Raw genomic sequence first — 13,899 nt, forward strand, 5'->3', positions numbered from 1 at the left:
AAAGGCGTAAATTCTCGCTACGATTCGGTTAATCGACGCCGCGAAATAGTCGTTCCCTTGTTTCGATTAAGATAACAGAGGTGGTTAAATGAATGTAACACTGTATAATAAGTTATATCACTGTTTATTCTAACAACTTGTAAAGAAGACAGTTACGCTAGTGCGTATGTACGAGATGAGTGAGTGACTGATCTATGGGTGTGTATACCCGGTCAAAGGATGTTGACTGTTCGAAGGATGTAAAATCAGTACTGTTCGGAGACGATGCTGTGGCGGAGGAAAGCTAAGGATGGGTGTGTCTAGCGCACGGGACCATCGGATTTGTTGGTAACGATTTTGGCTAAGAGAGTGAGGGAAATAGGCTTCGTTGTTAATTGGTTAAACGAAGGTTGGTGGACTAGGAAGGGTCTTAGCCGCCCTCGAGAGAAAGTGGTTAGTGGGAGGAAAGTTGCATCATACATGAGAAAAACTAACTTTCCCTTGTCAAGCCGTAGTAGACAAAGGTCTTTAGAAATGCTTCGGAAACAGACGTTTGTTCGGTTCGAAAGACCTCGACTAGGAAATTCCTGAGATTTATGGGAGGTACTTGAGACTATTGAGGGTACGCAGTGAGTATCCGAAGACATTTGGTTGCCATCCTGTCAGCGGTGTGTGGCCTGGTCTAGGTAGAATGTCGCACGACGTAACATATACCCTAGGTGCATGATTAATATTCCATTCTAAAGAAATAAATAATAGAAATAAATAAAGTTTATTCGTCGGAAAAAAGGACATACATAATAATAGTAAATTCTCAGGTAAGTTTAAAAAGTAGCAGATACTCGTAACATCGTCTCTCTTCTGTGCTTTTTCATTTATAAAATTGTTCGATGTGGCTTCCGAACGACTCAAATATAGTATATTATATCTCTCGTACATATTTTCGACGATGTTTTACAACGTTTAATATTTTCACGAACGAACAAGTTTTCAAACACGCAAGTTCCACATTTGCAATGTCAACGTTCTTTTCTTAGCAATACCTTACTTTTTCTAACTTATACCTTACATTTTTCGGAAAACTATTTCCACAAACACAAAAATCAAGCGACAAACAGCATATGTTCGCGTATATTGCTCCGTTATATTCAAAAAGAAGAAGGATAGAAAATAACTCGGAAGATCGAGATGACGTTTCTTGTCGCATCTTCGCTAATTAACCTAGCAATTTGCGAATTTCTACATCAACATCGTTTTCCATCCGTCCCCAGCAATATTCCTCATCCACGCCAGACTGTTCGTCCCATCGCATATGCGTCCGTGCAATCTCATCCCCACTAGAAGCTCTATTCTGTACACTTTCTTCTTTTTTCCTCCTTTTTTCTCTTTTTTTTCTCTTTTTCTTTCTTTCTTTTCATCCGTTTCTTTTCTGCGAGAAAGCGGTCATCGGTGACGAGGTCCGGTTCTAACGAAGCCACACGGAGAACAGAACGAAGGGGTGATTTCCAGTTGGTTTGCGTGGGCGAGCTTACAAGCTCACATCATTAGAGTCTTTGTGCTGCGACACGAGAGGACGCTTTCAGTTCGTTTCACAGCCTCTGAAACTCCACCGCGCCGGCATAATTCTTACGCTCTGCCCGTGCCGCCATTGATACTACCCTGTGGGCCGCTAGGGAAAATCATTACGGTACGCAACACTGCCATTTATCCGAAAACACTCTTTTTTCTCCTCTCTTTCTTCTTTTTTATCTGGAAAAGAAATCCCCTTTTAGCAAAATTATCTCGTTGTAGACTGAACGGGCACGATCGATTTGCAGAGTGCGATTATCTCTTCCGATCAAAATGTATTCACTTTGAGGATTTTATGCGTTATGGAATTTTCAACATTGCGGTGCTTCGAATGGAATAAGCTGCATCGTTTAGAATGGTATTCGTTAACTCTTATATTACCTATATTGATATATGATACTATATGATTACCTATATCTTGAAGTCTTCTCGAAGTGAATTTTAAGTTCCATGTGCTCATTTCAGACTGATCTTCTGCAACTGACAGTGCCGTTGTCGTATACACTATAATTAGCAATTATTGCCATTCATTCCTTCGGGAAAAGGAAAAAGGAATTAATCAAATCGAATTTTTATTTTCATAACTGAATCGATACATACATATATATTGGGGACAATGGTTATTCCTCCAAGTTCTACGAATTGTCAAACTCGTTATTGTATTCTTTTCAATGGAATAAAGCGAATCTCTCGCGAGATTACTTGTTAATTGACTTTTCTAAACGAGATATTTCACATTGAAATTGCTGAATCTGTCGAGATTTTTATTCGCTTATTACATATATCGTAGTAGATCTATCTGGCTTTCTCTTAATGGCTTCGATTCACTAAAAATTATATTTTACAATTTATTACAAAGAACTGTGGCTATTATTCCTTTGAAAAAGGGAGGTAAATTTTTAACTAAATTATAATTAACTGATTTTTAACTAAAAGAAGAAAAAGGGGAGAAGGAAAAAGAAAAATATGATTGTTAAAGTCGAAACATTTAAAATTCCAATTATATGTATTTAACAAATATTACATCAGCTAATGGTGACTACAATTTAGTTGGAGATATCTTGTGGCAACGTAATGTGGAACGATGTTTGAAAATTGGGCAGTCGGAGAAATCGACGGTAGAATAGGATCGTGTATAGGTCACATTGGGTCGAGCATCTTGTACGCAGTAGAATGGATTCATGCTTGGTCAGTCGGACCATAGTAGAATACGTAGCTCTTGCTCGAGTATTCAGCGTTGGAGGTCTATTCAGCTGGCAGCTAGTGGTCTAGAGTAGTATTATGCGTGGTCAAACATAGAACGGATAGAATGGACAAGTGCGAGACCGAAATTATTCAAAGGTACAAGTGCCTGATCGGACGTTGGGCGAGAAAGTTGCGACTGTACCTAGTCAGACACCTGTGAAATATGTCTATCTGCTACATTAGGTATTTCATAGGATATCGTGAAATATACTCACGATTTGAAATACAGTAATATAAATTATATACTACATCTTTGGAAATAATTATTCTAGTTTTTTAAGAATATCTTTCGTATATTTCGAATATTTCGCTATATTTTAAAATCAGCTATCACGTATTTCTTGTATATTTTAATAATCGATTTTCGCCACTACAAGACAAATTTTTGCAACTTTTACGATCGACAAAGCGCCACTTATAGCTAAAGTTTCGTTCTATTCCATCGTACATACATATAACTACTAACCGAACAACTTTTACCATTTCTATGACCAGTTCCAGAAATCCAAATTCCACGTTTCTACTTATATTCAAGTTTACAGAAGGCGGAACGATTTCTCGGGACCCGTAATTTGTAAAGTAAGTTGTAATTTGTAATCTATCTTTTCACACGTTTCTTTTCTCTTTTGTTATACGCGAAAATCTTGGCCAATGTAGCACTTTCCTCCAACTCCGTTCTCGAGACGTTCGATAGCGATCTATCCAGTTGCCGGAACAGAAATCTGCAATTCAAAGGTATGACTGACCGGTTGTTTGGTCAGGACGGAAATTAAACGACCGAGCTGGCCCTTAATCCTCCACCTTGGCATCCACGATGCTTGACAATTTGGATTTCCTTTCGCCAATAGTATCACAGTCCCTAAATCGTCAAGTCGAATCCTCTCTTCGATGCCAGAGAAAAAGTTTCTTGGATAGCGATTCTGTTTTTCCGGAAAGCCTTCTAACTCGAACCTTTCCCTCTTCTTTTTATCATCTTTTTAATTCTATTCGATACGATATTGCGTCACCTATTACAAGGCTGTATTTGACGACGCGAGGATTTAGAGAATATCTTCGCGTTTGACTGCTTTTCCAGATTTTATTCGTTATACCGTTGAGATTTTCTTGACAACTTTTATTTATTCGGAGATTGAATTTTTCGTATCTTGGAGGCTTACGATGAATTTTTAACTAGTTTGGTGATCGCGTGCTTGGAAATGTGTTATATTGGAATTGTTTATTTTACTCGAAAATTCGATTTTTCGATGATTTGGAATGTTTGATAGCGCAAGTTCGGTAAAAGTTGATGATTCGGATAGAGCAATAGATGGGTCTTTAATATCAGAGTTGGAAAATTAAAAATTTTATTAAGAAAACGAACAGCTCTTCCTTTTTCTAAAACTCGAAGAAATAAGTCGCAACTTTTAATTATTTGAAATATTATAACAATTTTGAAGACGACTGTGTTTGGTTGCCTCTGAAGATGTTTAGCGAGATATTGTTACATATGCATTCTCTGTTTTATTCTTTGAAATCTACCAAAACTCAAGAAAAGTTGCTTCGCGTTTCACTAGATTTGTAGAAGTCCAGACGTGATACTTTTGATATTTTTACTTTTGGTCGTATGTATTCGAGATATCCAATATTTTTGAAGATTCATGATTTCTTTCTTTTTTTTTTTTCTTAAAAATTTTCTTTAAAATAGTTTTCAACCTTTTACGCGTAGTTCCCTATAGAAATGTTTTTCCATCCAATAGATAACTAATAAAAATCTTGCAAATTTCAATATCGTAGACAAGATCTCGCTTCATTTAACGTAAACACCAAGAATTCGATTCCCATCGAGATCATAAAATAGTTTACAGTAGGAAACGAGCAGTAAGCGAGTCGAAGGGGGACTGATTAAAATCAGCTTCAACTCTGGTCTCGAAAACAATGGAAACTTCTCTCTCTGCTTGGAGCGAGAAAGAGGAAAAAGAAAAAAAGACAGTGCCACCTGATTCGAAGGTTCTCAACCGTAAAACGAGCGTTAATTTAACGGAGTACGCTCGACAAAGTTGGCGCATCGCGAATCTCTCTGACGATTACTTCGCGCGAACTCGAAAGCGTAAAAGAGAGGATGAAATGGGAAAAAATTGCTGACGCTTCCGTGACGCCGCGGCACGCCGTATTCCTCAAATGAGAAAATCCTACAAAGAAGTTTGTGAGCCTCGCCCGCATTTTGTTTTACTTTGCAAATTGAGTTGATAAACATTTTTTCTTTTCTTTTTTTTTTTAACAAAAAGGAATGAAATAAAAATAGAAAATCCGTAAGATAGCAACATTGCATAGAACTAATACGATTTCTTTATCGTGAGTTTTTAAGTGTAACAATCTTTACGGAAGAAGAGTTCTTGTTGTTTTATAGAAAGCTTTGCAGGTCTAAATTGTAAGGAATTTTTATTAGTAGTTGGCAGTACCAACGTAGTAACACCTCTTACGATTAGTGCGCTTTTTCCCGTACAAGTATCTGTTTTCGTTATTACAACAAAGAAATTAAATTACGAAAATTACAGACAGATTAATAGAAAAATCAATATCATGTTGTACATATAAAATACTCTTAAGCATAAAAATACAACTAAAATCCACTTAGTGCTATCGTTGTAACCTTCCTTCACCCTTGACCGGACACGTTATCGCTCACTGTACACGATTCTCTGTTCTGCATCGGTAGATCTTCTCCCAATTCTTACCATTATGAATGCCTACCCATAAGAGAATCTAGCAGTAAGCATTCGCTTCTTTCAAGAATATATCAGAACGCGCGAGCGAGCCTTGATATCTCGAGAAAGGAGTCGGCTATCGTGTATTCCATTTCTTAGAACGTGACAATGGCCGCAGGCAGCTAGAGTTCCATCGGCTTCCACACGGCTTCTTTCGTCGAGTCTTACGCGCTTTTGTCGTCGCGTCCACTTCTCTCCTCCCCTCTCCTCTCTCTTCTCTCCTCTTCCTTTCCTTCTCTCCATCGTTTCTCGCAACGGTCGTTAATTAACCCGACCCGCTCCTCCATTGATCTCGGTATTGTAGCGAACGTTCCCCTCCACGTGGCTGATGGTCGCTGTGAAAACATAATCAGCCGCGGGCTGCATCCGGCTGTGTTTGCTCTCTCGTCTTCGTTGTAAGACGTCTTGGTGTAATGTATAGGTTTGGAAAGGCGGAAAGGATACGACGAAGTTGAAGATGGTTGATCGATCAATGGTGCGACTCGAAATATTTTTACAATTTTTCCTTCTTTTTTCCTTTATCTTAAAGGAACTTCACACAATGTATAATTATACAATATACAAAGTATAATTAAGATTAACATTTTATATATATATATATAATTTGCAAATATATATATATATATATATATATATATATATATATATATGTCGGGTTATCATTAGGATTTAAGTTGCGTAATGTTCCTTCATTTGAATTAGCCATTGTTTTACAAAACAGAGAATATATTTACACGAATAAACAAGATTTTACAAAATATTATGAATAATGAGTTTAATAAATGATATGATTAACAAATGATAAATTTAATTAATAATTAGATTAAAGAATAATAAGTTTTATCGAACAATAAGAGGAACGAATAATATATCTTGCGAATAATGAATTTAACGAATAATGAAATTAACGATTGATAGATTTTACGAATAATGAATTTAATTTACGCTATTAACAATGTTCCGGGGTTCAAACGAATCCACGGTCAACGGGAAAACTTTAAACAATTTTATAACACAAAAATACGTTCGCTGAATCACTCGGTAAATTACTCGATGTATCACTTTCCAAGGCGATCACATGAATGCATAACTGATTAAAATCTTTTTCGTTATACGACTGCATTTGTTTGTTATATTCTCGCTGGAGACATCGAGAAGGTTCCAATCGTTGTTGCTAGGCAATATCTGTCAAAAGTTTGTTGTATACTCTTTGGAAACATCGAGAAACATCCAAACGCCGATACTAGGCAATTTCTGTCTGGAGATTGATTCCAAATACAACGTGTCCCATAATATCAGCATCTCTAAAGTACAATTCTATGTGATTTCTAGGGAGAACAATACAGCCGATCCACACCTTCATCAGGCAAAACGTTTATCCCGTGACCGTGGCTACGTTCGGCGACCAGTTGTCACCTCGAACCCACTTTCGCTTTTCACAAATGTCAAACAATTACAAATGACAATTGCTTAATTACAGTTATGATAAAATCTAGGCTAAAGCATTAGAAGGCTTCCTCAAAATTGCATAGGAAAGGGTCCGGTTTTCCTTTCATCTCCGACATATGTATATATATATATATATATATATATATATATATTTGCAAATTTATACCGTAACATAATCGTTGAATAGAGTATACATGACTTGAAATTTACAATATACATATATCGACGTACTTATATTATCAAAATATTATTCTATTTATTTCCCATTGTACCGGTGCACTAGTGTACCGTCTTACTCTGACACTAACAATACGTTCCCTTCTATTGCACTGAGATAGAAAATTTATCTACATAAACTATTAGTTACTGTCTATGAAATTACAATTAGAAGTTGCACGGAACAGGATTTTCTTACCCACGAGTAAAACACCGTTGATTAATATCGCGAATCTGTTATTGGTTACTGAGAATCTTGATGTGAAAAGCTCGTGAAAGACTCGACATCTGATACCGCGAATGAAATTTCGTTTCTTCATGGACCACACACCACACATATCGTCGTCAAACATAACCTAAAATCCACCGTACCTATGTACGAGACAGACGCCCAGTTACGATGAACAAACCACGTTTTTAATTGCAATTTGAAAACGACTCGAGGAACAGACGAGGTCGAGGAACAGCCAGGGAACGTGACGCCCAGGAAAGCAATTAATTACTGTGATTACACTGCAATGACTACGGTAGGGAAACGAAAAGGAATTAAAACGATAAAAAATCTCGTTTCTCCTCTTCAAACAATTCCACGTTCGAGGCCAACGTGTCCCTCTCGTTGATGAGAAATAAAATTCCTTTCTATTCTCTCATCCCCTCAAAGATCCATCAGGAAATACTGTAAAACATTGAAACAAACGAACGTAGATGAAACGACACGCGAAATATAACTACTTTTCGCTCATGGAAGCTAAATGATTAAATCTCGAGCCAACGAATTCAAAGATTTCTTGTCATCCGTACGGATTCTCGCCTCCACGGTATCTATAAATAAAACCAACAATTCTTAGTAGCTACGAATCGAATTAAGAAAACTACATACTCGTAAGAAAAGCAACTTCTCCTCAAATATCGTTTTTCACAAAAATAAAATACAATGCCTATCTTGAAAATCTATAGGATATCAGCACCGATCGCGACGATGACGTATAAGCAATTCCATAAGACATTTCCAGCTCGAAGAAATCTCTTCCATTGAAATAGAGAATTACTGGAGGTCGTGGAAATGGCATACAAAACGGTCGCTGGAAAATAGTCTATCGGCTGTAAAACCGCCGAGAAAATCCTGGTTCGACGGGAATTCGTGAAATTTTGATAGGCAAGTACGGTCGCGAATCATCTGCCACCGGATAAACTTTATCTCCGCCGCGTCGTTCAGACCGGACGGCGTAACTTGGTTAATTTTCCGCGAACAAAAGGGCCAACTTCCAATAGAGGAATGGAATTACCGGCAGCAAAGCCTCGAGTTTGGAATTTGGTTGTGCTGGTTGGAGCAGTGATTAACTCGATCTGTGAATGTTTGTTACAGGAAGTTTGAATTAACTGAGAGGTGAAATTAGTAATGAATGAATAAAGAAAAACTGACGATTACATAGGATATCTTGCATAGGACAGATTAACAACAATTTTACAGCTATATATCAATTAATCGACGTTAATTCTAAATTGTACGGGCGATTCAATTTGTTGAAAATAATTAACAATAGAATAATTAAACAACTAACTTCGTAGAGGCCAAGGGTGACGAAAACAAAGAATATTTCAACATTATGATAAACGAGATTTTTAGAATGTTGAAATTCAAAGCTGCTTCTCTGTAAAAATAAAAGAAAAAGAAAAAGTTGATATTTCTAATGTTAAGAAAGCAATAACAGTAAAGTTTTTACTTTTGATGATGCATAATTTTCTAGTCAATTTCTACTAGCATCGGGATGGTACTCGATGATCGAGAGGACGTATATCTTAAAGTGAAAAGCGAAAGATCGGGGCGGAGACTGGAATGTTAAGCGTCAGTAACCCTCTTTTGCTTCCTCTTTCCTTGTGAGAGAACGCTAGCATTCCTCTTCTTTCTTTTAGCCACTACAAAAAATGTAGGGAAATCCTCAAGTTTCAGGACTCGCAATTGTTCAAATTTTCCAAGAATGTTTAAACATTCGCGGTCTACATTGATAGTTACATGTGTCACTGTTCCGTCTTTACCGAAGAAAGGGGTTAACAGGAGTGTTATCTTGCTAAAATTACCAAAGGTGAAACCATTCTTCCATGTTCTGGAACATGAAAAGAGCCGGTATCAGGCATCTCACGCCCTTCGCCGCAACGACTCAGCTGCTCGTAATTATCGGGACAGAACGCTCAGGGTCGCGACTCGCGCGCTTTTGTTTCGCACGCCGCCGGAAATAGTCAGTAGTTGAAATACCCCCGGCGACGCGACGGAGGCTGGCGGGTAAGCGGAACGCCGTGCCACGCCAGCGAATTAGCTGACCGAAAAGGAAAAGGGATACCAACGGGGGTGAGCGGAGAGTCGAAGAGCTGAAAACTCGGTGGAATCGAGCTTTTGAAGAGTCTTGCGAGTCAGCTAGTTTTGCTCTTGTCACTCGCTGAAATATTAGAGCGCAAGTATGTCCGATTCAGATTAACGCTAGCCCGTCTGGCTTGTACTTTCCATGAATTTTCGCGGACATTCTCCCGAGAACATGTCCCTTTTCCCTTTTTATCTTTGCTATGAATTCTTTCTAACAAACGATTTCTTCTTTTTTTCATTTTTTTCTATTTTTTTTTTTTTTTTTTTTTTGTTCTCTTTCAGCTCTTTTCTGGTTTTTAAAGGAACGACTAGACTCTCGTATCTGTTCGAAGAAACGGGACTCGGGTCAGTAAAAAATTCTTTTCGGAAACTGAGAATTTTTACTGCTTATATGTAATTTACGCGTCCAAATTTCGCATCTTAGGTTATAGTGTGATTTTGCTTTGTTGCTTTGACGGACCGAGTATCGAGTTGATCAAAATTGAATGAAAGATCGGAAGGCGCGTCAGTTTGGTTTCGACGAATTTTTGTTAAAATTTTTCCTAATTTCATAGGAACAAAAGTGAGGTATTTGAGTTTCACGAAATTCGTTAGGTAAGGATTGTCCTTTGATCGTAGTAAATCAGGGGAACGATAAAAAAGTTTTCAACGAAATGACAATTGCCTCTATCCCGATCGACAAAAAATTAGCAGCTGACGTCAAAACTCTGTCGAATTTCATCGGCAGCCTCGTTATCCGTTTTTTATCGAGTTCATCGATCGACGTTCACGCTCCAGAAAATTGTTCGGTCACGAGTCAAGAGACAAACGCGACCAGAAGGATTTTCCTCCAAGATTGGTCAACCTATATCTCATAATGGAAAACCGATTGCAGGATTTGACCATTTATCCTGAAAGTGTTAAATCTTTTGTATATTATAACAAGTACAAGCACAAAAGTAAAAAATTAATATATTTTTAACAATTTACTAGAATACCTAAGATAAGGTGAAAATATCGTATTAAAAACGAAACGATCGTTTTGAATCTTTTTCTGAAAAATTGAGAACCCACGACTAATAGCGCATATTTTGCGTAAGAATTTCTTAATAAACAAATTGCCATCAATACCTAAAAAGTTAATCGGTAAACAAAAAAGGCACATGCTATCGTATTAAAATTTAAGAATCTAATATCGTATTTCAATTTGAGAATATTTAACGATTTTGCTCGATTCTAAAATAAACTACTATCAATATCGTTGTAATAATAGTTATGTACGTCCAATACTCGTTTAATAGCCGAGCACAAGTACAAATAGACCGTCGCGTCGCAATAATGTTGGTCACTTGAGTTGAAATTGAGTTCTCGTTGAAGTTTCACAAGGCCCGTAGAATCTTGACAATCTCTGGATGGTATCCGTGGCTGGAATCAAGCACGTCAATCGTAATACGTCGATTCGAGTTAAGGGATCGTACGACCGGACAGAGTTTCATTAACATTTTGGTATCTGCAGTTGTTGATTTATGACGACTTTGACAGTTCCTCATGCGGTTCGCCGAGTTGCTAATCGTGAAAATGTGTCCAATGATTCGACGAGTGTCATGTTACTGTCGTTTAAAGTGCAAAGGGCTTCTGGAATAGATTTAGAGGAGTATTCTCTATTCATTTTTTATCGAAAGGATTGTTGTTCGATGATTTTGCTCTATCGTAATGTTTCGTGAGATTTCTAGGTTTTCCTTACGATTAATCCATCTTACAAAGTATCGCTATTTAAATATACGTATCTCCTTTCTTTTATTAAGAAATTCAGATTCATTGATAAATTATTTTTCCATTTTAGCATGATATCTTTCATCTCCACTCGAGACTCGAAAAAGCCGAAGCTCTAAAATAAAAAGCACCACATGAAAATCACACATCTATAGAAGAAAGTATCTAAAGAAAGCATAGAAGGCATCGGCGGGAGTATTGTGTATAGAAGAACTGAGACTCTCGAGAGACGTTTAAACAACCTAGACATCTCGCGACAATATTGCCCCGCACGTGTGACAATGGAAGAAGCCATTGACATTCTTGGCCCCATTGTTTCGTGGTGAACAAGTGGCCGTGTATCTAGCTGTCACGGTAGAAGTTACTTAGCAGGGAGAATAGATCAGCGGAGTGAGAGCGAGAGCCGCGCGCGCGCCTGTGTGTGTGAGTAGGCGCCTCATGTGTTTTCATTGTCACAAGCTAGAAAACAATACTGAATGCCTGTCACCGACTGTCGACTGTGGCCGTCGCGTGTATATCCGTAGTTAACGATGCTAAAACGCCGTATCAGAGGGAAATGAACGCCACTGTGCTTGGGGAAGTAACTTGCAAATGAGCGATTATATTCTTATCGCGATGACCGATCCAGTACGGTATGAAGTTAGCCCCCCATCTTTTCAATCTCTTATTTTTTGTTGTTATTCCATGTTGTTCTACATTTTGTTCACATCGTTCCATAAAAATAATGAATTATTTCGATAGGTTTCCGAAACCACCTCAAGAAAGTGAATTTTCTGGTCGAAAGAACAGTCGCTCCTATATATATAATGATAATTCAGAATAAAGATTATGTTTATCCGATTAAGTAACAAGATCGATATTGTATTCAACTCTTGGAGGAAAGGAAATCGAATGGTTTCGGAAAGGCCAATAAGGTCCAAGAAGACCTTGCTTTCCATTAAAGGCTCCGTGAACGATGACTCGCAAGTAGACTAATTATAAAGATATTTCAAGGATTGCCACTTGCGCGTTGTTCGTCTCGATCCATCAGTCACGGCCGTATTCTCGGTAACGTTTCCCTTGCTCGAGACACGACCGACTTTTCTTGAGATTTCGCTGTTTCGTAAGAAACTGGAGAATGATAGTTTCAGCTCGAGGAGCGTGCACCAGTGATAAATAATCTTCTCTCGTCTGTCCAATTAATTTCACTGTTAGCAATATTGCTCGCCACTCGTACGATTCCTGTAAATCTTCATTCTGAACGCAGGTTATTGATTGCGTTTTTTTTTTTTTTTTTTTTTCTTTAAATTGATGGCCATTTGTCGTGTCGAGCTTCAGCTTCGATCGGTGCAGTTTCATCGCCCAGGAATTTTTCGTGGCTTTTATTGGGCGACGCGAGATCGATGGTGATGGATATGTCACTTTTACGAGTGTATTGTATATCGTGTTTAGCCTTATGGCAAAACCTTTTGACATTTTTTCTATTGTTAACTGATTCTTACCCTTAACTATCCTCGCTTTTTTCTCGAATATTTATCTTGCATTTAATTGCTAAGAAATTTATTTTGGCTTGAATTCAATTAAATTCTATCTGCTTTCGTTACTTTATAATATATCGATTCAAAATTAACAAAATTATGTACCAACCAATTACGTTACGAACTCATTCGTTAATCTCTCTTTCATCGCGTATTCTATGAAATTTGCTTACTATTTCCACTATCTAGCCTTCGCTACCAGCCTTCCATTATCTTTGCAATTGTTTTTTCGTTCAGTGGTATCGTACGAATTCTACAATCGTTCTCATCCTAAAGATACAGATACATCTTAAACGGTAACTGTTCGTAACGTATCAAACGCTTTAACGTCTACTTGTAGCTTATTTTTTATCAATAAAAATTCTCCGGTTAAGAAAAGCACAACCTAAGAAACAAGAAGAATTATAAAGAAAGAATTATTTTTATCATTTTTCAACATCAGCCCGTCAGTGGTCATAAGTAAACGCAGGTTATTTCTTGAAACGCAATTATCATCGTTCGAGCTTGAGTTTTACAAGGAACCCAGGAACCCAAGAAACCAAGAATATTCAATCTCGGAAGGTCATCTTTCTCCGCGCGTATCGCGACTCATTTATCACAGTGTCTAAATCGATCATTTAATCGAGCTGAAAAGGAATTCCTATGAACGCGGCTCATTTATCATTAGCTGCCATCATCTCTGATTAACTTTTGATCTCGTTACGTCGAAGCACCTCGTTATCTGGATTACGTCTGCAATCGTAACCAATAACTAAGTGGGCTTGCTGTCGAACAACGTCCAATTTCGATCCTAATCTTAGTTTCTTATGGTAGCTGGGAAAAGAATAGGGAAGGAAAACTAGGAGACGAGATGTATGATTTACGAGGATAATTGGGAAGAAGTTGTGAAAGAGAGGTTAAAGGTTCCGATTTTTTAATAATTATTAAAAATTTTAAGGTGAAATTAAAGAGCGAAAATTAGAGCATCGACAAGCTAATTAATTGAAAAGTAAACCTTTACTTGCCAAAGAAAGTTTCTGATAACGAGTAACTCTTTAACGCTAATAAAACTTAGCCTTACCCTAGACCG

General features: G+C 37.6%; 1 protein-coding gene across 5 annotated transcripts in view; it reads right to left on the reverse strand.

Moving 5' to 3' along the window:
• Positions 1-732: 732 nt before the first annotated feature.
• LOC126870248 (MICOS complex subunit Mic60) overlaps positions 733-13,899 on the reverse strand; it is a 104,865-nt gene continuing 91,698 nt past the window's right edge. The window contains exons 15-16 of one of the 5 annotated variants that reach the window (XR_007691248.1): positions 1,960-2,375; positions 733-1,728 (exon numbers count right to left, since the gene is read on the reverse strand). Coding sequence is in view for 1 of the 5 variants with exons in the window: in XM_050627774.1 (XP_050483731.1) it covers positions 2,373-2,375 (3 nt within the window). In the remaining 4 variants the exon portion in view is untranslated. Of the gene's footprint in view, positions 2,376-13,899 lie in introns of all 5 variants that reach the window. The other 4 variants (XR_007691246.1, XR_007691247.1, XR_007691245.1 and 1 more) reach the window with 4 other exon arrangements.

This window comes from Bombus huntii, chromosome 10, assembly GCF_024542735.1.
Source record: "Bombus huntii isolate Logan2020A chromosome 10, iyBomHunt1.1, whole genome shotgun sequence".
Taxonomy (NCBI): Eukaryota; Metazoa; Arthropoda; class Insecta; order Hymenoptera; family Apidae; genus Bombus; species Bombus huntii.